The 27,413-nt window shown below is 39.3% G+C and overlaps 1 protein-coding gene across 1 annotated transcript in view; it reads right to left on the bottom strand.

Moving 5' to 3' along the window:
* The window catches only part of GDAP2 (ganglioside induced differentiation associated protein 2), a 62,999-nt gene that overhangs the window by 27,516 nt on the left and 8,070 nt on the right, over positions 1-27,413 (bottom strand). The window contains exons 2-8 of the mRNA XM_006050670.4: positions 25,176-25,417; positions 23,394-23,533; positions 13,900-14,053; positions 13,404-13,492; positions 6,664-6,740; positions 2,824-2,983; positions 1,244-1,400 (exon numbers count right to left, since the gene is read on the bottom strand). Coding sequence (XP_006050732.1) covers positions 1,244-1,400; positions 2,824-2,983; positions 6,664-6,740; positions 13,404-13,492; positions 13,900-14,053; positions 23,394-23,533; positions 25,176-25,351 — 953 coding nt within the window. The 5' untranslated portion in view covers positions 25,352-25,417. The remainder of the gene's footprint in view (positions 1-1,243; positions 1,401-2,823; positions 2,984-6,663; positions 6,741-13,403; positions 13,493-13,899; positions 14,054-23,393; positions 23,534-25,175; positions 25,418-27,413) is intronic.

Raw genomic sequence — 27,413 nt, 5'->3', positions numbered from 1 at the left:
TGTTTGCCAGATGATTCTCACGCATGGTCAAGTTCAGAAACCACTGAAGCTATCATTTGATGGTGTATGCCTTTGGAAAAGCTGTATATTGATGCCCCCTAGTGGCTAATTTGCTTTTCTTTATGAAAATAATAAAGAGAAGAGCAGGAACTCAGGAAAAACAAAATTCTAATTCTATAAGGGACCTGGAGATTATCTAGCACAACTTCCACTTTATATATGGAGATTGACAACTGCACATCATTACAGTATAGTGTAATAAATGCTAGGCTATGCTTTTGTTGGTTAAGTATAGGTGTAAAAAAAAAAAATATGGGGGAGACAGACTTCTGTTCCATCTACTCCAACTTATCTCCAGGGAGCTAAGTTTCTGGAGGCAATCAAGTCTGAGCTGAAACCTGGAGAACGAATTGAAGGACAAGAGTAATCCGGTCAAAAGGGGTGGCAAGTACCCAAGCTCAAAGGTATATAATAGGTCAAAATTTGCTCAGTATTAAAGACAACAGCAGTGGCCAATTTTAAGAGCTTGCTAGAATTACCAGGTACTGTGCTAAGTCCATTACACTATCTTATTTAACACTCACAACAACCCTAAGAGATGTTACCCTCTCAATCAACCCTAAAAGATACTGAATGTTAACCAATTATGGTTTATGATTTTTTCCTTTCCTTTAAAATTTTTTGAAAAGCAGCTAGTTTTCCAAGGGTAATCTGTTAGTACTTGGACAAACTTATCCAGAAATAACAAAGCTGCTTTTCTTTATGTTTCAAAAAGGGTTTATTCAGAATTGTTTTAGAAAACACATAAAAGAAATGGAATGACTTCACAAAGTCCTTGGGATAAATCAGAGGGAAATAAAGCTCTTTAGCCATTAATATGACAACCATAGACTATGCTTTAATTACAAATATAGTAATGTTAAACAAAAACTTTGTAATTCGGCTTCCCCTTTTCCCTACTTTCTGCTGTTAGAATATAATCTAATTTTATAGAGGTACTATAACTGCAACAGAAAGTGCAGAAGCTCTGAAATCAGAGGTGCATCTGAATGCTGACTTCATCACATATTAACTGTGACAAATTAACTTTGAATTTCTGTATCTACTAAGTGGGGACAGTATCTTCCTTACTGGATTGTCAGGAAGAATAAAGGAGACCCCATTATATGTAGACCATTTAGTAGAGGTAGCCCCTATCTTGTTTCTTTAGTCCTTATGTGTCTGTCCAAAGGGTTTGTCTTACTTTCTCTGATGCTGCTTCTGTAGAGCTGCCTCTGATAATTGCCCTTGAAGGATCAGTCTTCTTTGCTTGTCAATATCTCCTTCCATTCGGGCAAAAGCATGAGAGCCAATGAAAGAGAGATCAACTCCCAAGCCTTCGTCCTCTTCTTCCTGGTTATCTGTAACAAAAAAGCTATCAATAGCTTATGGCTATTTATCCATATGATCATTTTATGTTTTGCTAGCAGCCAATCCTTTGGGAATGGATCACCTCTTAATGTGTTCCCTCACTGCCTCACCAGATCTTTTTAAGGGGGGAAAAAAACCCCAAGACAAAACAGTTTTTTTTTCAAGAAAGAAAAGCAAACAAACAGAATCCTTGGACCATGGTGGGCTTCCCAAGGCAATGCCACCATCTGAGCCGTTCAGTTGGGACTTCTTCACATTTGTACCACTGTTCCTCAAAGTGTGATAGGCAAGATTTTCAGAGTTTGCTTTTATTAAAAAATACCACTAAATGAATCTTCTTTCAAGCTGATTTTACATCTCCTTTAACAGATTCAATGTTCTACCTGAAAATATTTATGAAAACTACAGCCTATCAGGTGATGATATTTTTTGAAATACAGGTGAAAGTCAAGCAGTGTTCAAGGATGGTGGACAGAAGGGAACCTTGTGGCTAATGACCACCCAGCACTGCCACCTCAACTGGTTTTGCTCTTCACTGCCCGTTGTCATACAAAATGCATTTTGTGCATTTAAGAAAAATGATATTCTATCATGGCAGTGACAATTCTGAGGATTTCTGAATGACGCTGGGCATACTTCAAGCCTGTACTCTACTGGAGTCTCTCTAAAGTACTCCTCCAGCAAAGCTTGGTTATCAGACATTTTCTGATGCTAAATCATTTATTATTCCTTCCATTTGATTTAAATCTGTGTAGTGGTAACAAAAAAGAGATGAGGAGCCTTCAATCGATTTTAACTTTATGCTCATTTAAAAGTGTTCACAGTAGAAATCTCACAGTAATTCTTAAATTGTTTAATTTTGAGATCGGGCCCCAGCAATGACGCTTGTGAGGCATGTCTCCAACTATGATCTTGGACATACATGCATGAAGATCAGTGCAAGCTGTCACACAGAATGGCTCAGAGAGGCTCCCATCCTGCCCTGCTCTGCTAGCACTTCACTCTCCATTGGTATGTAACCTAAAGAAGCAAAACACGTGGTACAGCATTCCTGTTTTAGGTATGGCTTTCAGAGGACACAGTTGAATCTGCTGAAAATTTTAATGATAATATACTGTTTCCCCAACAGTGTCCTGTGTGATACCTTAAATTTCACAAGGGCACAAATGTTGTCATACCCACTTCTGAATCTCTACTGCCTAACACAGACTTCACATCATATATATCATATATATAATTTAAAGAGTAAATCTTAATGAGAATAAGACTCTAAAAGCACTGATGTCGGTCTTGATCTTAGTGTCACACTAAAAGCTTCCTAGAGAACAGGCTGAACTTGCTACGTCTTGGTGGCTGATGCTTACCAGAGCGCTGCTTCCTGAAAAGGGAAGTTAAGAAAAGGAGAGAACTCACCCTCTGGGGCGCCAGGTTTTTCACTTATTCTAATCTGCCGTTCAGGTACCACAGGCTCCCCTTCCGCATTGCCAATATCTGCAGGTAGGTATGGCAACGAGCGGCTCTCCTCCTTCAGTGACCTTGGGAAGTACAGAGGTAGCAGCTTTTGGTAAGTAGCCTGTGTAAGAAAAGCCAAACGTTCTGTGAAAAATACCGGAGTGATGAAACAGGCATCAGCAGCACTCACGCCACTCCACAGACTATGAAGAGCCTCCATCATGAACTAAGGCCGAGCCACGCCTAAGCTCAGACTGGATGCTGCCTGGGCCCCTCAGTCAGTTTCTGTGTCAAAGACCAGGATTCGTTAGTCACTCAAGAAGACCCATGAGTCCTGATCCTGACAGCTCCAGGTCACTGAAGCTGGAATGGATATGTCCTGTGACCCCCATCCCCAGCCCCTTCTTCACCTCACTAATGATATCTGTCTTTCAAAATTCAGCTCAGACACAGACGCTACTTCCTTAATCCTCATTGTGCCATCAGGCCATGTGACCTAGATTTAATATCTGACAGTTTTGTTTTTAAACAGTTCTCTCTGAAAAGATTGCCATTTCCTGACTTTTATTCTTTCTTAGAGGTTTCCCAAACAACAAAGAGATATCTTACTTTAAAAAAATTAGAATAAAATTCACTGTATCTTATAATTTCCACACAGGTTGGTCCACTGGACTCATTCTAAATCCATGATATATTATGGATCCTTAGTGCTCTTATTTTTCCTCAGTCTTGAAGCATTTTGCTCTTTTTCATCATCCTAGAGTCATTTTATTGTTACTCATCAATTATCACCAACTATAACAAACTAAAACAGAATACTAAGAAACCAAAAGAATGATGGAACTGCCTAGAAGGACAGTGAAATCACTGAAGAAATCATTATCCGTCAGTCTCCTTACTGTGTCACCCACAACACTGCATCATCTTTCATGCATATAAATATATATATGAGGCATATAGGCTCAGCTGGTAAAGAATCTGCCTGCAATGTGGGAGACCTGGGTTCAATACCTGGGTTGGGAAGATCCCCTGGAGAAGGGAAAGGCTACCCACTCTAGTATTCTGGCCTGGAGAATTCCATGGACTGTGTAGTCTATAGGGTCGCAAAGAGTCGGACATGACTGAGTGCCTTTCACTTTCATTTCATGAGGGATATAAGAAGACTGGATTGTAAGTCAATTTAAAAAAATTGTACCTCAATTAAAAAAAAGAATTAAAAAAAAAAGAAGACTGGAGACACCATATTTGTAGCCTTTAAAAAAAATCAAAATACAATTCACATATCATAAAATTCACATTTTAAAGTATACGATTCACTGGGCTTTAGTATATTCATGAAGTTGTGGAATCATCACAATTAATTCCAGAACATTTCATCAGCTCAAAGAGGAAATCTAAATTCATTAGCTAGGTCATTCTCCATCCCTCCCTCCCCCAGCCCCTGCTAACCACTCACCTTTCTGTTGCATGGATTTGCCTATTTCAGAATATGCATTCCATTAAAATGGAATATGGTATATGGTTTTTTGTGTCCAGTTTCTTGCATGCGGCATATGTTTCTAAGGTTCACCCATGCTGTAGGATATGCCATCACTCCATACTTTTTAATAGGCTAGTGACATTCCACTGTTTGTGTATACCGCATCCACCTATCCATTAATGACATATAGGTTGTTTCCACTTTTTGGTTACTATGAATATTGCTGATGTGAATATTTGTGTGCAAGTTTTTGTGTAGACATGTTTCCAATGGGCTTCCCTGGTGGCTCAGACAGTAAAGACTTTGCCTGCAATGCAGGAGACCCAGGTTTGATCCCTAGGTGGGGAAGATCCCCTGGAGAAGGAAATGCAACCCACTCCAGTATTCTTGCTTGTGAATTCCCATGGACAGGGAGCCTGCCGGGTGAAAGTCCATGGGGTCGCAAAGATTTGGACATGGCTGAGCAACTAATACTTACTTGTGTTTTCAATTTTATTCTGCATATACCTAAGAGTGGAATCTCTGTTTAACTTTCTGAGGAACAGCCAGATTGTCATTTTGCCACTCCTAGCCTCACATTTCGGAGAAAGCAATGGCACCCCACTCCAGTACTCTTGCTTGGAAAATCCCATGGACGGAGGAGCCTGGTAGGCTGCAGTCCATGGGGTCGCTAGGAGTCAGACACGACTGAGCGACTTCACTTTCACTTTTCACTTTCATGCATTGGAGAAGGAAATGGCAACCCACTCCAGTGTTCTTGCCTGGAGAATCCCAGGGACGGGGGAGCCTGCTGTGCTGCCGTCTCTGGGGTCGCATGGAGTTGGACACAACTGAAGCGACTTAGCAGCAGCAGCCACCTCACATTTTGGAGAAGGCAATGGCAACCTACTCCAGTACTCTTGCCTGGAAAATCCCATGGACGGAGGAGCCTGATAGGCTACAGTGCATGGGGTTGTGAAGAGTCTGACATGACTGAACAACTTCACTTTCACTTTTCACTTTCGTGCATTGGAGAAGGAAATGGCAACCCACTCGTGTTCTTGCCTGGAGAATCCCAGGGACGGGGGAGCCTAGTGGACTGCCGTCTATGGGGTCACACAGAGTCGGACACGACTGAAGCATCTTAGCAGCAGCAGCAGCCTCACATTTTATGCAATACACTATACTCTTTCTGCTATTTCTTACATGTGTGCTTGTACTTATGCTTGTATGACTACTATGATTTGCCCTTCCTCTGGAAAATCGTAGTTATTTTTTACAATGATTTCAACTCACATATCACTTCCTACAGGAAGTTATTTCCTAACCCCACGCCAGACTGGAGCTGTGTGCCCCCATCCTTCCCATGCTTCCACTAGTGCACTTATCACAATGATTGTAACTTATCTGACTTTTCTGTCCCCACCAACAGACAGTGGGTTCCTTGAGGATAAAGACTGTGACTCATTCACTGGTGTAGTCCCAGAACCCAGTGGAGTAAACCTGATATATGCCAGACATTCAATAAAAGGTCACTGAGAGAATGAATGAATAGGCAAACCAGGTAAAACAAGAAGAGACACAGCAAACATAGTAAATGTGTCTGTCTTCAGCAAATTCAAGATGGTTTATATCTCATATACGTACCTATATATACTCTGGATATTTCACACGTACTAATTCATTAATTACAAAACTCCTGTGATATAAGTACTGTCAGTATTCATATTTTATCCAAGCACAGAGAGGTTAAATAACTTGCCCAAGGACACAAAATTCAGAAATAATACAAGCTGAATGGGACAGAGAACACTACAGCTGAACAAAGCTTAATAAGATTTTAAAAAGAGCTCATTTCCTAAAACGGCTCTAAATTAAGTTGAAATATAATAAACCTCATCACATACAATGAAACATAAACCTCATAACTTACTCAATACTCGCCACTAGGCTAGGCTGTCACCTGTTTCCAGGTCAGGTAGACACCACGGTTTTTCCAGCAGAGGCTGTTTTCCAGCTCTGTTGCCCAAGGGCCCAGTGCTTAGGCATAAGGTAATGCCTTGAGATGTCTTGAGAGCTATGTCAGAGCAGCTACGCCTTGTAAGGTTTCACTATGTGATAACAATTTACCAGTGAAAAATATGAACAAAATACTTCTTCTTGACTTGCTTTTAGTCTCTAATATAGTCTTTCATGGCAATGATGGTAAGCCCCACTGCCATATATACGTACGGATAATGAGGATTTGCCTGCTGGCAATTCAGTTAACAGATAATGAAGACACAAAGGCAAACACAAGTAAAAATAAGACTCAAAACAATGCAAGATAATTAGCAAAATACCTCTTCTAGTTCAGAGACAGCAAATACTACTTTTTCAAGAGTCTCTCCATGAATTTCGAGGAATCTCCTTACAGTGCCTAAAGAAAATAACAGAAAGATTATTAATAAATAATAATAAATGAGAAATTACTTATGTGTGAAGAAAAATCAGTCTAAGTTTTATTTTTGTAATGGATCACTCCTCCATTCGTTCAGGCCTGTACTCAATGACACCTTATCAGTAAGGCCTTCCCAGGTCACCCTATCTAACAACTCTTCCTTGATTTTGCTTTCCTCTGCAGCAACTATTTTAGACATTTTGTGATGCTTCCTGTTTATTGTATATCCTCCCTCTCTGTCCCTGCCCCATCCATTAGAATGAAAGCTCCACACAACAGCAAGAGTTTTATTTACTGCTTTATTGCCAGTAAACAGTGGCTGGCCATAGAAGATGCTGACTCCAGACAATTCTCCCTTATCCAGTATATTCTTTCTGTTCTCTGAGGCCTCTCTCTCTGACCAGAATGGTCTAGCAAAAATGCCTTCCCATTCATCTGTTACAGTATTAGATGCCCTACTCAGCCCTTTTATTGTTGCTGTTCAGTTGCTCAAACGTGTCTGACTCTTTTGAGACCCCATGGACTGCAGCACGCTAGGCCTCCCTGTCCATCACCATCTCCTAGAGTTTGCTCAAACTCATGTCCATTGAGTCAGTGATGCTATCTAATCATCTCATCCTCTGCTGCCCCCTTCTCCTTTGCCTTCAGTCTTTCCCTGCATCAGGGTCTTTTCTAAAGAGCCGGCTCTTCGCATCAGGTGGTCCTGTCAATATTCTATCAAACCAAAACTGAATCATTTTTTCTTCATTTCTATCTTATTCTTTCTCTAAACTTGTTAATAATGAGACCGAGTCGCCTTTTCTCAGTCCTTAACTTACCAGCGATTTCTTTCTAGATGCTCACGCCCTAACTTTTAAAAATGTGGTCCTTTCCAGGTTCTGTCTTCCACATTTTCTGTTTTCTTTATATACACATACACACACACACACACACACATATATTCTCTTGAGATCACTAATTTTATGGTTAGACAATACTCCAAATGCTGATGGCTCCCAAATTTTTATATTGTTTTCTCTTTTAAATTGGAGCAAAGTTGCTTTACACTGCTATGTCAGTTCCTGCTGTATAGTAAAGTGAATCTGCTATATGTATATATAAATCCCTTCTTTTTTTGGTTTCTCATTTAGGTCACCACAGAGCACTGAATACAGTGTTATACAGTAGGTTCTCGTTAGTTATCTATTTCATACAACAGTTCAGTTCACTCAGTCGTGTTCGACTCTTTGTGACCCCATGAAGCGCAGCACACGAGGCCTCCCTGTCCATCGCCAACTGCCAAAGTCCACCCAAACCCATGTCCATTGAGTTGATGATGCCATCCAACCATCTCATCCTCTGTCGACCCCTTCTCCTGCCCTCAACCTTTCCCAGCATCAGGGTCTTTTCAAATGAGTCAGCTCTTTGCATCAGGTGGCCAAAGTATTGGAGTTTCAGCCTCAACATCAGTCCTTCCAATGAACACCCAGGACTGATCTCCTTTAGGATGGACTGGTTGGATCTCCCTGCAGTCCAAGGGACTCTCAAGAGTCTTCTCCAACACCACAGTTCAAAAGCATCAATTCTTTGGCACTCAGCTTTCTTCACAGTCCAACTCTCACATCCATACGTAACCACTGGAAAAACCATAGCCTTGACTAGACGGACCTTTGTTGACAAAGTACCGTCTCTGCTTTTTAATATGCTGTGTAGGTTGGTCATAACTTTCCTTCCAAGGAGTAAGCGTCTTTTAATTTAATGGCTGCAATCACCATCTGCAGTGATTTTGGAGCCCAGGAAAATAAAGTCAGCCACTGTTTCCGTTTCCCCATCTATCTACCATGCAGTGATGAAACCAGATGCCATGATCTTAGTTTTTTGAATGTTGAGCTTTAAGCCAACTTTTTCACTCTTCTCTTTCACTTTCATCAAGCGGCTCATTAGTTCTTCACTTTCTACCATAAGGGTGGTATCATCCGCATATCTGAGGTTATTGATATTTCTCCTGGCAATCCTGATTCCAGCTTGTGCTTCTTCCAGCCCAGTGTTTCTCATGATGTACTCTGCATATAAGTTAAATAAGCAGGGTGACAATATACAGCCTTGATGTACTCCTTGTCCTATTTGGAACCAGTTTGTTGTTCCATGTCCAGTTCTAACTGTTGCTTCCTGACCTGCATACAGGTTTCTCAAGAGGCAGGTCAGGTGGTCTGGTATTCCCATCTCTTTCAGAATTTTCCACAGTTTATTGTGGTACACACAGTCAAAGGCTTTGGCATAGCCAATAAAGCAGAAATAGATGTTTTTCTGGAACTTGCTTGCTTTTTCGATGATCCAGCGGATGTTGGCAATTTGATCCCTGGTTCCTCTGCTTTTTCTAAAGCCAGCTTGAACATCTGAAGTTCACGGTTCATGTATTGCTGAAGCCTGGCTTGAGAATTTTGAGCATTACTTTACTAGCGTGTGAGATAGCGCAATTGTGCGGTAGTTTGAGCATTCTTTGGCATTGCCTTTCTTTGGGATTGGAATGAAAACTGACCTTTTCCAGTCCTGTGGCCACTGCTGAGTTTTTCATATTTGCTGGCATACTGAGTACATCACTTTCACAGCATCATCTTTCAGGATTTGAAATAGCTCAACTGGAATTCCATCACCTCCACTAGCTTTGTTCGTACTGATGCTTCCTAAGGTCCACTTGACTTCACATTCCAGGATGTCTGGCTCTAGGTGAGTGATCACACCATCGTGATTATCTGGGTCGTGAACATCTTTTTTGTACAGTTCTGTGTATTCTTGCCACCTCTTCTTAATATCTTCTGCTTCTGTTAGGTCCATACTATTTCTGTCCTTTATTGTGCCCATCTTTGAATGAAATGCTACCTTGGTATCTCTAATTTTCTTGAAGAGATCTCTAGTCTTTCCCATTCTGTTGTTTTCCTCTATTTCTTTGCATTGATCACTGAGAAAGGCTTTCTTACCTCTCCTTGCTACTCTTTGGAACTCTGCATTCAAATGGGAATATCTTTCCTTTTCTCCTTTGCTTTTCGCTTCCTGTCTTTTCAGAGCTATTTGTAAGGCCTCCTCAGACAGCCATTTTGCTTTTTTGCATTTCTTTTTCTTGGGGATGGTCTTGATCCCTGTCTCCTGTACAATATCATGAACCCTCCATCCATAGTTCATCAGGCACTCTGTCTATCAGATCTAGTCCCTTAAATCTATTTCTCACTTCCACTGTATAATCATTAAGGATTTGATTTAGGTCATACCTGAATGATCTAGTGGTTTTCCCTACTTTCTTCAATTTCAGTCTGAATTTGGCAATAAGGAGTTCATGATCCGAGCCAGCTCCTGGTCTTATTTTTGCTGACTGTATAGAGCTTCTCCATCTTTGGCTGCAAAGAATATAATCTGATTTTGGTGTTGACCATCTGGTGATGTCCATGTGTAGAGTCTTCTCTTGTGTTGTTGGAAGACGGTGTTTGCTATGACCAGTGCATTCTTTTGGCAGAACTCTATTAGCCTTTGCCCTGCTTCATACATTGTGGTGTATGTATATATGTCAATACCAATTTCCCAATTCATCCCTTTCCATCCCCCCGCCAACACTATTTCCTCCTTGATATACATGTTTGTTCTCTATACTCTGTTTAATGAACAAAAAAACCCTGAAATCCCTACTCCCCACCGAGACCTCAAATTCAACATGTCCAAACCTAATCCCAACAGGTCCAGACCTGACTTCCACTTCTCCCCACACTGCTGCTCCTTTACTGCACTCCTTATTTCAGTTATACAGCAACATCCAACCCCTCACCTAAGCTAGAATCCTGAATTTCCTTGACTCTTCTTTCACTTCTTCCTTCATCCTGTACTTTCAATGGGTTATCATGTACTTTATATTCTATTGCTAATATTTCTAACAGTCATTCCTGCTCTCTTCCAGCTGCTCTCAGGCTCTCAATGCTTACAAAAACTTTGGCAATAAGCTCTCAACCGCTCTCTCGTTTCTCTTCCAAGCCTACATATTCACTGTTGCCCCTATGTTATCTTATGCTATCCACCTTGCTAAACATTTTTGATGGCTCCACACTGCTTACAGGTTAAGATCCAAAGGCCCCAGCATGGCTCTCCACACTGACCACTAACTACCCTTCCACCTCCACCCCTTAGTTCTATTTCCAACTATAGTATATGCTTCAGCCACTGGCTTCTTTGCTGGACTCAGAATACACCACTTGCTGTGATGTTCCCCTACTTCTGTTTTCATGGTCACCTTTGACTAGAATACCCTTTATCCACCATGACCCTCTCTTAGTGAACGCCTGCTCATTTCTCACTACCCAGTCAAAGACCATCTCCTTTGTAGATAACTCCATCCTTCCTTATGTTACCCCTGTAATTGTCTGAATAGCCCTCCTTGTGTGAACTTCTCACAGCAGTTTATAGCTAGACTGTGAGCTTTCTGAATGTCAAGTAAACTTAACATTAATATTACTAAGGCCTACCACACCTTAGGAATATGGCAAGCAATCATTCAAAATTAACTAATAACTGAATGAACATTTTATGGCTCAGGTTATTGATGTAGTACAGCCTGCCTTGTTCACTACTGTACCTCGAGAACCTAACAGACCAATTTGTTGAAGGACTGAACAAAACGTCCTAATTCTCTCTCCATCAGGTGACAAATTTCTCATCTCTTCCTCTGTTCTGCTTTAATAGTTAAAAAAAAATTAAAAAAGGAATTTCTTCCATCCTATATTCACTTTGACACTAAGTTTTAAAGTTTATACACAATAGTTTCCCAGCATAAAACTGTGGGATTTCCTTTGGAAGACAAAATACAACACTCACTAGTAACCAAATTGAATTCTGTCAACAGCAGAGTTCATTCAGAAAAGTAATTCTGTAAAAAGGAGGGGAAAAAAAAGAGTGCTATCATGGCTCCGTGGTTTTAGTGGTCTACACCCAATCAGAATGCCATGTGCCTAACTTTTAGTAAAAACTCTTCAACGGGAGACCCCGGTTCAATTCCTGGGTCGGGAAGATCCGCTAGAGAAGGGACAGGCTACCTACTCCAGCAGTCTTGGGATTCCCTTGTAGCTCAGCCCGTAAAGAATCTGCCTGCAATGTGGGTAGACCTGGGTTTGATCCCTGGGTCGGGAAGATCCCCTGGAGAAGGGAAAGGCTACCCACTCAAGCATTCTGGCTGGAGAATTCCATGGACTGTATAGTCTATAGGATTGCAAAGAGTTGGACACGACTGAGCAACTTGCACTTTGACCATTCCCAACAGGTGAGAATCACATGTAGGACATTAAAATTTCCAACCTGGGAACACAGTAAAGACAACATCATTGCCTTTTTTTCTCACCATTGTATTCTCTACCACACAGCACAGCTTAGAACACAGTAGTCACTCAGACTTCTGTTGAATGAGTAAATAACCTGATAAATTTATCTAAATGAAGATGGTTCTTTAAGGTTTCTTTTGGAGAAAAACTAAACTGCACATGAACTAAGGAAAAATAAAAAGATAACGAGCCTTGGTACAACTATCAAGAAGATATTACTTAGACTTCAGATGAAATAAATTTCAATGATAGTTTAGTAAGTGAGACAGCTTTTGGAACTAAGGACTTAAGAGTCACATCCTTAGATTTGTTTTTGGCCTGTATATGCTATAAAAGCCTAAAGGCCATTTATTTCCCAGATACTCAGAAAGCATATGGGCAAAGGGCACAATTGGGTTTGTGTGTGTGAATATATTTTTTAATGAAATGGTATAATTTTGCTATTAGATTTAAGGTGTAATAAGTCAAGTAGGTCTTCTAAAATACAAGTTAACCTGCTTATCTGGGAAAGGGTCCACAGCTTTCTTTCATCAGGTGCTCACTGTAGTTTATGATGACTTCCAAAAAGGTTAAGAACTACTGCTCTAAAAATGTCACATAGAGTAAGTCCACATGAGACTCCTTGAGATATCTGGGTACCATGCATGCTAAGAGCATGCTCTTCTCTAGGAGAAATACCACTAATGTTTCAGACTGTTTGCCCTCCAATCTGTCAGTCTCATGAGATATGACATGGAGAACTATATACAAAACTCGAGATGTGGTCTGAACCTGTATAAGACAGTAAGATCAGGGACTCCCTAGAGTATCATATTTTCACATAACATATATGACATTCTGACTCACAATGATTGAGTCTAGTCTTTTAAAAACCTAAATGCAGGGTTTTATATTTAAACAGCACATGTGAAAGCTACTGTTTAAACTGCAAAGTGCTATATCAATCTGATATTATAAAATCTGTTTTGACATCATTGTTCCAATCTGCTAAGATTATTCTGAATTATGATTTGAATACCAAATGTGTCTCTGCTTGGTATCATTTTTCAAACATAATAGGTAACTTTTCTAAGCCTTTATTCAAATGGTTTAAAATGTCAAACCTAGAAAGTAAACTGAGAGCTCTGCAACCTGTCAATACAAACTTCCCTCCAGGGTGCCACGATCAGTTAATCAACAAACCTTCTTTAGCTATAACTATTTAACTAGTGATAAAAAGCTTTTCTTTTTAAATTCAATTTATGTACAGCATCCCCAATCCTACTTAGGAAATGTTATGCTAATTTATAGTTTCTCCAACATTACTTACGAAGTGCTATGTGTGTTGCGTCCTCTAAAGGGTAACCCCGTTTTGCAGAGTTGATGACACAGAATCCAACAGAAGACATGGACTGCTCTCTGCAATCAAACAGAAAACACAAAAATTATACTACACAGCTTCAGAATAACTACATAGAAAATGCAGCTTCATTTCTTCTTCCCTGTCCCTTCAACAAATCTGCCATAGTTAACCCAACTGCACTATATAATAATTATATTAATATATAACTTAACCACACCATTTGGAGGAAATACATTCTGAGGAAAATGGGAACTAAGTGAAATGGGAACAGGTTAAATTCTCAAGTCGCCTAAATCCATTCCTTTTATTCTGTCGAGTTTGAGAAGATGATGAATTCTACTTTCAGGGTCCTCCTAAATTGTCTAAATTCCTCAAAATTTGACTTTCAAAGCTAGGTTTCATTTTAAAACAGGGCCTTTAACAATACATGGCATGCTATATCTAGGAATTGAGTTAGCCGTACTTTGCCAGCTGGAGTACATTTCTGTAGCAGCTGTACAGGGAACTCTCAGCGGCCGTGCGATAGCGGCTCTTGTATTTAGGTCCCACCGTATGAATGATGAACCGGGCAGCTAGATTAAATCCTTTGGTTAATTTTGCTTCACCAGTCCGGCAACCTGGGAATAATGGAGAATATGTAAGTCATGGAGTTATTAGGAGAAACAACAACAACAAACCAACAGAACAATGCATGAAACAGAGAAAGTATTAAGAACTTTGAGAAATTTCAGTTAAAAATATGGACTGAACACAAACACTAATCACCAAATGACAGTAAAGCAATACAATAGGTATAAAAACAGAGACAAAGAGGGTGGGAGAAAACATGAAGCAGAAAAAAACACCATCAAAATTTTGGAAGGAATAAAGTCAGTGGACTAGAAGCAACTGATTAAGCAAAGCAGAGAAACCTAACTGCTTGCAGAAATGGGATGACCAGTATGAAGCAAACTAGTGTGCTCGGCAAGGCAGTGTTGGACAGAAGACAGACTGGTCTGATTCAAATCCTGAATCTACCATGTTCCTGCTATGACACTTTGGACAAAGGTTTGGCCTCCAATTTCCTATATAAGAGAGACACTAATAGTACTTACTTCACAGGATTAAATGAGTTATTAATCTATGCAAAGTGAATTCAGAAATTAGCTATTAATATTATTGTTGTTGTTATTACTGAAGAACACTAAAAAGGCTCAGAAATTGGAGGTCCTAAGAACTTCTAAAGACTATAAGGTGAAGTGGGACTAAGAAGAGTCTGAGTTAAAAGTCGGTATAAAAACATTTAATCTGCAACAACCTCTCCCCCAGCCAGCACAGCGAGGTGATAATTTCTTTACCACCACAAAAACAGGAAGGTTTATTCTCAGGAGATACTGAAGTAGAGAGTTTCTGGACTCCAGAACCCCAGGCACGGCTGAAAAGATGGGATTTCATTAAAGTGTTATACTCAAGAGTAATAGCTCCAGATCTCTGCTCCTAACTGGCTTCTAACACAGACATTCATGCTTATACCCCTGGAAGATTCTCTTTCAGGAAACTAAGAGGCTCAAACCAAAGGGCCTACAGATTCTGATAAATTAGGGATGGTTCCTCAATGAAACAGCAGGGTTCCTGCTGAAGCAGATGGTGGATCTCCATCTGCTTCGAGATCCACCAAGCAATTAATGATCCCTGCCTATGCACACCGGAGAAGGCAATGGCACCCTACTCCAGCACTCTTGCCTGGAAAATCCCATGGATGGAGGAGCCTGGTGGGTTGCAGTCCATGGGGTTGCACAGAGTCGGACATGACTGAAGCGACTTAGCAGCAGCAGCAGTCTATGCACACAAAGCTTCCCAGTAGCTTCTCAATTCTTCCCTGCTGAGTAAGCTGACACTTGATCACCAGAAGTGAGGACCTGTTTCTGTTGTTGTTCAGTTATTAAGCCGTGTCCAACTCTTCACGACCCCATGGACTGCAGTGAGCCAGGCTCCTCTGTCTTCCACTATCTCCCAGAGCTTGCTCAAATCCATGTCCATTGCATTGGTGTTGCTATCTAACTATCTCATCCTCTGCTGTCCCCTTCTCCTTTTGCCTTCAACTTTCCCAGCATCAGGGTCTTTTCCAATGAGTTGGCTCTTCGCATCAGGTGGCCAAAGCATTAGAGTTTCAACTTCAGCATCAGTCCTTCCAATGAATATTCAGGACTGATTTCCATTAGGATGGACTGGTCTGATCTTCCTGCAGTCCAAGGAACTCTCAAGAGTCTTCCTTCTCCAGCACCACAATTCAAAAGCATCAATTCTTCTTTGATGTTTCTTTGATCAATTCTCAGCCTTCTTTAGGGTCCAACTCTCACATCTGTACAATGCTACTGGAAAAACCATAGCTCTGAATATAGTGATCTTTGTCGGCAAAGTGATGTCTCTGCTTTTTAACACACTGACCAGGTCTGCATAGCTTTTCTTCCAAGGAGCAAATGTTTTTTAATTTCATGGCTGCAGTCATCATCCACAGAGATTTTGGAGGCCAAGAAAATAAAATCTGTCATTGTTTCCACTTTTCCTCTTCTATTTGCCATGAAGTGATGGAACCAGATGCCATGATCTTAGTTTTTTTAATGCTGAGATTCAAGACAGCTTTTTCATTCTCCTCTTTCACCCTCATCAAGAAGCTTTTTAGTTTCTCTTCCCTTTTTGTCATTAGAGTACCATGTGCCTATCTGAGGTTGTTGATATTTCTCCCAGCAATCTTGATTCCAGCTTGTGATTCATCCAGCTTGGTATTTCGCATGACATACTAAGCCCCTCACAAATGGAGTAGAGAAAGGCAGAGGACAAATGCTAAAAAAAAAAAAAAAAAAATAGACAGTGTTGGGACTTCCTTGGTGGTTCAGTAGTTAAGAATCTGCTTTCCAATGCAGGGGAGAGTGATCTGATCCCTGGTCAGGGAACTAAGATCCCACATGCCATGGAGCAACTATGCCCACTTGCCACAACTACTGAGCCCTTGCACCACAACTAGAGAAAGCCCGTGCACCATGACAAAGACTCAGCACAGCCAGGAAAAAAAAAGACAATATTGGAAAGGAAAATTAAAAAGAGAGCAAAAAAACTCCCAACACCGTAATTACTGCTCTCGGAGAGATAAAGAAAACACAGTACATCTGAAAACAAAAGTACAAGGTTATATTTAAAAAAAGAAATATTCAGAGAACAGGAAAAGGCATTTATCTATTTGTTATAGCTAAGTGAAAAATATGACAGCAGGCATAAAAAGTTCAATAGACAAGTTAAACCTAAAGTTGAGGAAATCTACCAGAAAATAAACAGATGGAAGACAAGAGGTAACAGATATAAAACCTGGAGGATGAAATGGGAGGTACAGATTCAATCAGGTTTCTTCAAAGACAGAACAGAGAATACAGCGGGAAGAAAATTATTAAACAAACAAAACAAGAAATTTCCCCTAATGGAAAGATGTAAGTTTCTAGACTCAAAGAGCATATGGAATAACCAAACTAGACCACACCACATCACTTAAATTACAATAAAAGAACATCAGAAATAAAGATGAGATCATAAAAGTTTCCAGAGAAGAAACCAGTAACATACAAAGAATCTGGAATAATAACATCACATTTTTCAAGAGCAATAATGAAAACAGAGAACAAAGGAGCAATGCCTTCAAAGTCTGGAAAATAATTTCTAACCTAGAATTTTCCACCCAAACTACCAATTAAGTTTGAAGGCAGAAGTAAGATCTAAATAGTTTTGCCTCTTTTCACCTTTCCCACAAATCTTATGGTGGATTTACTCACAAAAATGAAGGACTACATCAGAGAAAGGCAAGTGATGTTACTGGTTTTATTATTACAGCTTTGTAGTATAGTTTGAAATCAGGAAGTATGTTGCCTTAACCTCTGCTCTTCTTTCTTAAGATTTCTTTGCTATTTGGAGTCATTTGTAGTCCCGTAAGATTTTAGAATTGTTTTATATATTTTTGTGAAAAATACCATAGGAGTTTGGATAGGGATTGTACTGAACCTATAGATGGCTTTGAGTGGACATTAAAAATATTACAGTAACAATTTTACTTCTTTTGGATTTGGATGCCTTTTGTTTCATTTTCTTGTCTAACTGTTCTGGCTATGTTGAGGTATGTTTCCTCTACATCAAATATTTTGAGAATTTTTATCATGAAAGAAGTGTTGAATTTTGTCAAATGCTTTTTCTTCATCTGTTCAAAGGATGATATAATTAAATTTCTGCTGTGTTTGGTTTGCAACTATCTTGTTGAGAGTTTTTGTATCTATACTTATCAGGGATATAGGCCTGTATTTTTTTTTTTTTTTTTAATTGTAGTTCCCTTGTCTGGCTTTGTTTTCAAGCCTTGTAAAACAAGTTTGAAAAGAATTGAATTAATTCTTCTCTCTCTCTCTCTCTATATATATATGGTATAATTCACCAGGGAAGCCACCAGGTCATGGGTAATCTTTGTTGGGAGGTTTTGATTCCTGATTTAAACTCCTTACTCTTTTCATCTATTCAGATTTTCTATTGCATCATGGTTTAGTCTTGGTAGATTGCATGTTCACTAGGAAGTTGTTTTTTCTAGTTTATCCAATATGTTGGCAAATAACTGCTCATAGTAGTCTCTTATAATCATTTGTCTTTCTATAGTATTAGCTGTAATATCTCCACTTTCATTTAGAATTTTGTTTGAGTCCTTTTTCCCTCTTTGGTTAGTCTGGATAAACATTTCTCCTTTTTTAATTTTTATTTTTTTAAGTTTAAGTCAACTCTTTATTGCTTTTTTTCAACTGTTTATTTTCTAACTCTTATTTCTGCTCTAATATTTATTTCCTTCCCCCTTTGATAATTATAGGTTTAGACTGATCTTTCTTTTTTTTTTAATTCCTTGAGGCATAAAATTAGGCTGTTTGAGATTATTCTCTTCTCTTCATTTCAGTTCAGTTGCTCAGTCATGTCCGAATCTTTGCGACCCCATGAACTGCAGCACACCAGGCCTCCCTGTCCATTACCAACTCCCAGAGTTTACCCAAACTCATGTCCATTGAGCTGGTGATGCTATCCAGCCATCTCATCCTCTGTCATCCCCTTCTCCTCCTGCCCTCAATCTTTCCCAGCACCAGGGTCTTTTCCAATGAGTCAGCTCTTTGCATCAGGTGGCTAAAGTACTGGAGTTTCAGCTTCAACATCAGTCCTTCCAACGAACACCCAGGACTTATCTCCTTTATGATGGACTGGTTGGATCTCTTTGCAGTTCAAGGGACTGAATTTGGCAATAAGGAGTTCATGATCTGAGCCACAGTCAGCTCCCAGTCTTGTTTTTGCTGACTGTATAGAGCTTCTCCATCTTCGGCTGCAAAGAATATCTGATTTTGGTGTTGACCATCTCGTGATGTCCATGTGTAGTCTCCTCTTGTGTTGCTGGAAGAGGGTGTTTGCTATGACCAGTGCGTTCTCTTGGCAAAACTCTATTAGCCTTTGCCCTGCTTCATTCTGTACTCCAAGGCCAAATTTGCCTGTTGACCTCCTACTTCTGCATTCCAGTCCTCTATAATGAAAAGGACATCTTTTGGGGGTGTTAGTTCTAAAAGGTCTTATAGGTCTTCATAGAACCATTCAGCTTCTTCTCTTCTCTTAATGTAGGCATTTATTGCTATAAATTTCTCTTATAATTGGGTTTAAAAATTTTTTTGACATCCCATAAGTTTGGCATGTTTTATTTTCCTTGTCTCAAGATAGCTTTCTGATTTCCCTTTTGAGCCGATGGTTTTTCAGAAGTATGGTGCTTAATTTCCACATACCTCGGATTCTTTTTCATTTTCCTTTTGTTATTGATTTCTAGTTTCATACCACTGTCGTCAGGAAAGATTCTTTGCATGATTTCAGTCCTCTTAAATTTGGTAAGATTTGCTTTGTGGCCCAATATGACTGACCTGAGAGGACGTCCCATGTATGCTTGAGAAGAATGTGTGTTCTGGTATTTTCTGTACATGTCTGTTAGGTTCATTTGGACCACAGTGTTATTCAGGCCTGCTGCCTCCTTACTAGTCTTCTGTGTGGATGATCTATCCAGTGTTAAAAGTAGGGTACTGATGTCCTCAATTATTACTGTATTGCTGTCTTATTTCTCCATTCAGTTCTATTAATATTTCTCTTCGATACATAGGAGCTTCAATGCTGGGTGCATACATATTTACAACTGTTATATCTTCTTGATGAACTGATCCCTTTACCACCATATAGTGACCTCTGTCTCTTCTGACCAATTCTGATAGAAAGTCTATTTTATACACTATAAGTACAGCCACTCCTACTCTCTCTTGGTTTCCATTTGCAAGGATTATCTTTTTTTAGTCTCTTCACTTTCAGCCTGTATGTGTCATTAAAGCTAAAGTGAATCTCTGGTAAACAGCATATTGTTGGAATTTTTTTTAGTCCTTCAGCTACTCTGTGTCTTTTAGTTGGAGAATTAGTCCTTCTGCATTTAAAATTATTATTAATAGGTAATTACTGTCATTCTGTTAACTGTTTCATGGTTTTTTCAGTCCTTTATCCTTTAGTCCTCTCTTACTGTATTGCTTATTTTTTTTTAACTAGTATGCTTTGATTTTGTTCTCTTTATCTTTTGTGTATCTATCGTTACCTTTTGTGTATCTATCATAGGTTTTTTCTTTGTAGTTATCATGAGGATTACATCAAACATCTTATAGATTTGTCTATTTTAAGCTGATAACAAACCTTCACTTGTGATGTTACAAAAAGATGCATCTGATACTGTTGGTGTTTTCAGTAGAAATGATGCATTATCACCTCTGAGTCTTGTAAGTTAAAATCCCAAGGAATGTCTTTTCATTTATTTATTAGCTACTGAAAGGATGCCTTTACTGTTCTTGGTATTGGGAACACAGAGGACAGTAAGACATGCAGTTCCTGTACTCATGGAGTTCAAAGTTTGATGGGGACATAATCATTACATAAACAGTTCATAAAATTACAATTAAGAGCTCCAAGACAAGTACTGCAGGCTGGAAGCATATACCATGGGGAGAATGGTCAATTCTGAAGAAAAGAAAATAGTGCTTTCAGGAAGAGATGTAAGCAAAGACTTAAGAATTAAGAGAGAACACTAGTACATGCAAAATTGAAAAGGAGCTGGATGACAAGGCAACAGGAGATCAGTTTAGTTCCAGCACACTGAGGAAGGTAAAAGGGGACCTGGAAGCGAGTGAGTGAGATCTTGCAAGCCCCTGGAGACCAGTATAAGGAGTCAGGATTTTATTTTAAGTGCAATGAGAGGCCACTAAATGGGTTTGAAGCAGGGGAGCAATAAGAAGGGATTTACAATTTAAAAAGAAAATACTTCCTGTATGTGGAAAACAGATTTAAGAAAAGAATGGATGCAGGGAGACCAGTTGGGAGGAAGGCGATGACTATAATCCAGACAGGGATGGTGGCAGCACAGGCTAGGATGAAGGCAGTGGTAACAGAGGGATTCAAGGTTGACTTAGGGCTTAACGACAGACATATGGGGAAAAAGAAAGCGCAAAGTGTTCACCCTAAAGATTTTTGCATGAAAAATGTGGTGGTTGATGATAGTGCCATTTTACTATTAGGTGAGATAGCAAATTCTCACCTAAGAAAAGCTGTTAGATTGAGCTTTCCCATTCTGAACTTGGGTGATTAATGTTTTAAACTTACTGCAATACTTTTATATTCATCCCTGTCAATTTTTTCCATTTTTTGGCTCATACTTCAAGGCAATGGCACCCACCCCAGTACTCTTGCCTGGAAAATCCCACGGACAGAGGAGCCTCGTGGGCCGCGGTCCATGAGGTCGCTAAGAGTCGGACACGACTGAGCGACTTCACTTTCACTTTTCACTTTCATGCACTGGAGAAGGAAATGGCAACCCACTCCAGTGTTCTTGCCTGGAGAATCCCAGGGATGGGAAGCCTGGTGGGCTGCCGTCTATGGGGTCACACAGAGTCGGACACGACTGAAGCGACTTAGCAGCAGCAGCAGCAGGAGTCTAGAACCTAATGTCTCTCCTCTGTTACTCCTCTCACCATTTTTTATCATCTACAGATTTGGTTAAGTCATACTTTGTAATCATTTACTAAGTTGTTATTAAAAATGTTAAAAAGAGGACAGACTTAAGTATTTAGCCCTTTAGTGCATCACTGATAATCTTTCTCCAGGTTGGCACTGATTAATTAAGCAATACAACTGAGGGGTGTAGCTAGCACCATATACAATACTGAATGCTTAGGATGTGCCAAGCACTTAATACAGAAAAGGCAATGGCACCCCACTCCAGTACTCTTGCCTGGAAAATTGCATGGGCGGAGGAGCCTGGTACGCTGCAGTCCATGGGGTCGCTAAGAGTCGGACATGACTGAGCGACTTCACTTTCACTTTCATGCACTGGAGAAGGAAATGGCAACCCTCTCCAGTGTTCTTGCCTGGAGAATCCCAGGGACGGGGGAGCCTGGTGGGCTGCCGTCTATGGGGTCGCACGGAGTCGGACACGACTGAAGCGACTTAGCAGCAGCAGCACTTAATATCCATTACATAATTTATTCTTCATGATAATTTTTTTCCATTTTCAAATATTCACTGAGCTCTCGTTATGTGTCAGGAACTGAGGTAGGGATTGTTATCAGGGACTACTATCATCATCCCCCTTTTAGAGATAAGGAAACAGGCTCAGAGGCAAAGTAACTGGTCTTAAGTCACATAGTTCGTCAAGGATAGTTATAATATGAACCCCAGCTTGAAGACTCTCCAAAGATATGCTGCTAAAAATTGAGTTTTTATTTTGTAAACTTAAATTTCGTTATTTTATTTTTTTAAAAGTCGTAAGTCCAGATTTAAGGTGTAAGTGAGAATATGCGCGTGCACACACACACACACACACAGAGGCCATCAGGAATTTTTCCAGACCAGTTTCTGATACTCTTTTCAAAGAACTTCTCAGTTTTATCCCTAATACATTTTGTAATTTCTACATGTTTTTCATGGCATCACGCTTTTAGTTAAATTGAGGGCTTTTTCCCCCCACTTCTCCCCTCACGGTCAAAGTTTAGTGTCTTGATCAGATAGATTATCTAACTCTTCTCTCTCTATCCCTTCTTTCATGGTCAACATTATAAATGTTCTTGTTCAAATTCTAATATCTATTAGGTTAGAAACCAATAGTCAGTGTTAAATGGCAGAGGTCTAAGAAATGAAGACTTTTATAGAGAAGGGATTTGTTGTTTACATTTTAAGAAAAATTGCTTTATTTCATAAATATTTTTTATAAAATGGGATGACTAAATTTCACAATATTCTCTTTGCACTCAAATAACAATAACAAAAAGTTGCTAGGTTGGCAAGTTAAGAAAATAAATGCAAATAAAGTAAACAAGATTCCTCCTATTTCCAATTCCAAAGAAATATTCCAAGAATAACATTCTGGTTAAAACAAACAAACAAATACAGCAAGTACAGAACTAACCCAGAATGTATTTGCTCTTAAAATGCACTTTGGTTTTTTGCCAGTAATTCAATTTCATTACAGTGTGTGTGTGTGTGTGTGCAACACTCTTTATGTCCAGGAGGTATATAAAAATTTCTGTCAGTATCAAAACTCAATAAAAAAAGCTTCAGTTTAGACAGAGCATAGTTGTTTTATAAGGCTTATCAGTGCAAGACAATATACAGTCAAGAAAATGTTACCAAAGATCTAACCGGCTATGACAACTGTCATTTTAAAATTCAGGAACACGACCGAGTTTTACTGAGTAAAAGTCTCAGCATTCAGTTTCTAACACATTGTGGGTTTATCAGAGGCTGTAATTGAACAACACCAATAGAGCTAAATCTACTTAGAATGAAAACTATTCTTCAAACATCAAAATATATGCTTCCTAAGCACCAACAGACCTAAGAAAGTTCACTTACCTCTAAGTTTCTGGAGGTCCTCCTTCAAATCAGGCCCTGCAAGCATGAAGATACTTTCTGACACAGGATTCTTATCCGTGAGACTTTCATTGCTGGTATTCACAATAGCTGTACAGTTCAGTAATGCCACATCTCCTTTCCTGAGGAAACAATAATTAAGAGCAAGTGTAGGGAAGAGGAGGCAGATGAGAATGTTAGTTTCTGATTCTTTCAAAACATTCTGTCTTCAATGCCTTCACAACATTGGTTTTACTAATTCACAAACTTAAGCAATAGTAAAAAGTTGTTCCTAATTCAGAAAGGCTAATAAGGCATCTCAGATAGATCCTGAATGAAAAGTGCTACAAATGTGAAACCCATAAAGCTATCATGTCATTCCTTGGCTTCTTCCATATGCCTGTTACATTGCAACAGAAGTCTTACAGAGCTGAAAGTAGGTGGTTTTTAGAGTTTAAACATAGCAACATTATTCATAATAGCCAAAAAGTGGAAACAACCCAAGTGTCCATCAACTATTGAACTGATAAACTAAATGTGGTATACCCATGCAATGGAATATTACTTGGCCATAAAAAGGAATAAATTACTGATTCATACTACAACATAGATGAATCTTAAGAACATTATGCTACATCACAATTGATTCCATTTATGTTAAATGTCCAGAATAGGCAAATCTAGAGATAAAAAGTAGATTAGTGGTTGACTGGAGCAGAGAGTTGGGGGTGGGTACATTTATTTACTAGCTCACAAAATTGAGCAATAGTAAAAAAGTTGTTCCTGACTCAGAAAGGCTAATTCTTGAATACAAGTGCTAAAACCTCGAAACTCACAAAACCATTATGCCATTCTTTTGCTTCTTTCTTAAGAGATGTGTATAAGACAGGGAGTGACAGCTAGTGGGTACAGGACTTTGGGTTGATGAAAACTGTCCATGGTGATGGTTGTACAACTTTGTGAATGTACTGAAAACCACTGACTTGTACAATCTAAATCAGTGAATTGTATAATATATGAATTGGGGGTTCCCAGCTGGCTCAGTGGGTAAAGAATGTACCTGTGATGCAGGAGATGTGAGTTCAATCCCTGGATTGGGAAGATCCCCTGGAGGAGGGCATGGCAACCCACTCCAGTATTCTTGCCTGGAAAATCCCATGAACAGAAGAGCATGGTGGACTACAGTCCATAGGACTGCAAAGAGTCACACGTGACTGAAGTGACTGAGCATGCATGCATGATATATGAATTCCATCTCAATGAAGGTCTTTTAAAAACAGCTTTTAAAAACAGTTTTTTATAAACAGAAGTGTACTACTACTACCAATACATGCAACAATATAGCTCAATTCTCAAATAATTATTCTGAATGAAAGAGGCCAGACTAAAAAAAAAGGATGTGATTCCATTTCTAGAAAATGCAAACTAATCTATAGTGACAGAAAGATGAATGGTTGCTTGGGGATGTAGAAGCAGGGAGGAGCAGGAGAAAGGGATTACCAAGAGAAACACAAAAAACTTTTGGGGGTGATAAATATATTCACTATCTTGATTCTGATGCCTGGTTCACAGGTGTATGCATGTCAAAATTTACCAAGCTGTACACTTTAAGTGAAGTTTATTGTATATCACTTATGTCTCTATAAAGCTGTAAATGTATATGAAAAGTAATATTTTAATAATGAGAGGTTTTACAAAAAGAGTTTAGAGAAAAACTATGAAAAAAAGAATTTAGAAGAAATTATGAGAGTATTATATCACGATATGATTTAAACAAGGAATTACCAAAGAACCACTTTTCCATTGATATCCTTATTATAAAGAAAAGGTGATCTAATAGTCTCTTCCTGGTATGTTTCAGCTGCAATCTCAGAAGCATTTAACTGATCTTCGCAAGAGTTGCCCCAGCTTGGCAGTGTATCCACATCCACAAACTGGGAAGGTGCACCCAAGGGATCCATGGAATGGAAACTTCAGCTTGTCTTTTCCCAAATTTCTCAGCATTCAATATTCACTGGGGACTTTAGCTTAAGAGAAAAGAAAGAATCATATTAATAGAGCAGCACAGATACTACTTCACTTCTATTAGAGCAAAAAACAAAACTCTACTGTGAAATGCTCCAATAGGACATTGTGTGATTACAGTCACTTACATAGTCCCTTAAAAAATCAAATGTACAACAATGAATTACTACAGTTTTTTTTAAAACAGAAAGAAAGAGAGATTATTTAAACATAAATTATTTTCCAAGAATTAGTCATTTAAATAATCACATGGCCCACCAGTTCTACTTTCCAGAAACACAGGACTATTCACTCAACATTCTTTGAGTGTCTGCTACTGGCAGGGTGAGGGGAGTGTTAGATGTTGCAAGAGATACAGAGACAAATATGTACAACTTAAAAAGAGTTCAGTCTAATGTGGAGAGTGAGAAGCAGGGAGGTTACTGCAATCAGGTGGTAAGAGATAACAAAGGTCTCAACTATGTAGAGAAGGAGGAGGGGAGGAAAGCATAGATTTGTGAGGCAACATATGAAGGAAGGCTTAACAGGATCCGATGATTTAGAGAATACAGGGTATGAGACACTGATGAGGTAGGAGGTTGGTTGTACAGAAATGTAGAAATTAAAAAAGAAGAGTCATAGGAAGACACACAGTGTCAAATACCACAGAGAGCTCATGGGAAATTTAACATGAGAAAAGGATACTTCATTTGCCAATAAGTCAAACAGCTGTTTCAGTAAAACGGTAGATTCACTCATTCAATCCATCTTTGGAAGCATCTGTTAGGTGTCAAGCATTGTTTTAGTCACTGGGGACATAAGGGTGAATAAGATAGAGCAGTCCCTGCTAAGCAGTCCCTTAGAGAGCTCAGGCTTCCCTGAAAGGACACGAAAAACAAACAAGCAAGCAAGCAAGCAGGGATCTAACAGAATGGCTGGAGGCAATAAGTATTATGAGGAAAAGGTGATATTTGAGCAGAGCGCTAAGTAAAGTGAGAGAGCAAGCCATGTAAAGCTCTAGGGGGGTGTGCCAGACCAAGGCAATAGCAAGTACAAAGGCCAAAAGGGCAGGAGGGAAGGTACTCTGTTCCAGGAAGTGTGTGGAGGCTGGTCTGGGTTAGAGTAGAATGAGCTAGATAGTGAGTAGCAGGTGATGAAACTTGGTGAGCAAGGAAAGGTCAGATGAATCAGTCTGTAAGTCATGATAAGAGGTTCAGATCTTAACACAAATAAGGGCAAGCTATTAGAAGATCCCTATAAAGATAACGATTAATATAAATACTATTTGAAAAGATTACTCTAGCTACAGTGAAACTGAGTGGGGGCAAGAGTAAATGCAGAGACTGGGAGAAAACAAGTGGAGTAATCCAGGTGAGACGGTGATGAAGGTGGTGAGGAATGGTTAGAATTGGATGAATTTTCAAGACGGAGTCAACAAGACCTTCTAAATGCACCTGAGGGGTGAGGGAAAAGAACAAAGATTACTCTTAGATATCTTGCTTGAGCAGTCAAATAGATGGTAATGCTATTTACAGAGAAAGAGAAGACTGGAGTAGGTTGCAGGTGCAGTAATAATCAAGGTCTTTTTTTCCTTATGTTTCTGCATGTGTTAGATTTGAAATGCCCATTATATACTCAAATATTTGTATCAGACATGCAGTTGGTTACCTGAGGCTAGAGCTCAAAGAAGAAATCAGGTTAAATTTGTAAAATTGGAGGTCTCAGCATATAGATGCTATTTAAACCTATGGGAACTGGGCAAGACCACAGAGACAGAGAATGTAAGTAAAGAAAAGACCCAAGGACTCAGTCCTAACGCAAAATTTGGAGGTTGGAAAAAAAGAAAAGTGAAAGAGAGAGAGAGAAAAGGATTGATAAGAATGGAAGAAAGATCTGGAAAAGTGTGGTAACATAAAAGCTAAGTGAAGAAAACAACTTTAGATGGGATGCTCAAGAAGGATCATCCAGGGTTAAATGCTACTGAAAGATGGAGGAATAGGACTAAAAATTAGTGCATTT

The sequence above is a fragment of the Bubalus bubalis genome, chromosome 6 (assembly GCF_019923935.1).
Source record: "Bubalus bubalis isolate 160015118507 breed Murrah chromosome 6, NDDB_SH_1, whole genome shotgun sequence".
Taxonomy (NCBI): domain Eukaryota; kingdom Metazoa; phylum Chordata; class Mammalia; order Artiodactyla; family Bovidae; genus Bubalus; species Bubalus bubalis.
The sequence above is the reverse complement of the archived record's forward strand: the minus strand, read 5'-3'. Positions and strand labels throughout refer to the sequence as shown.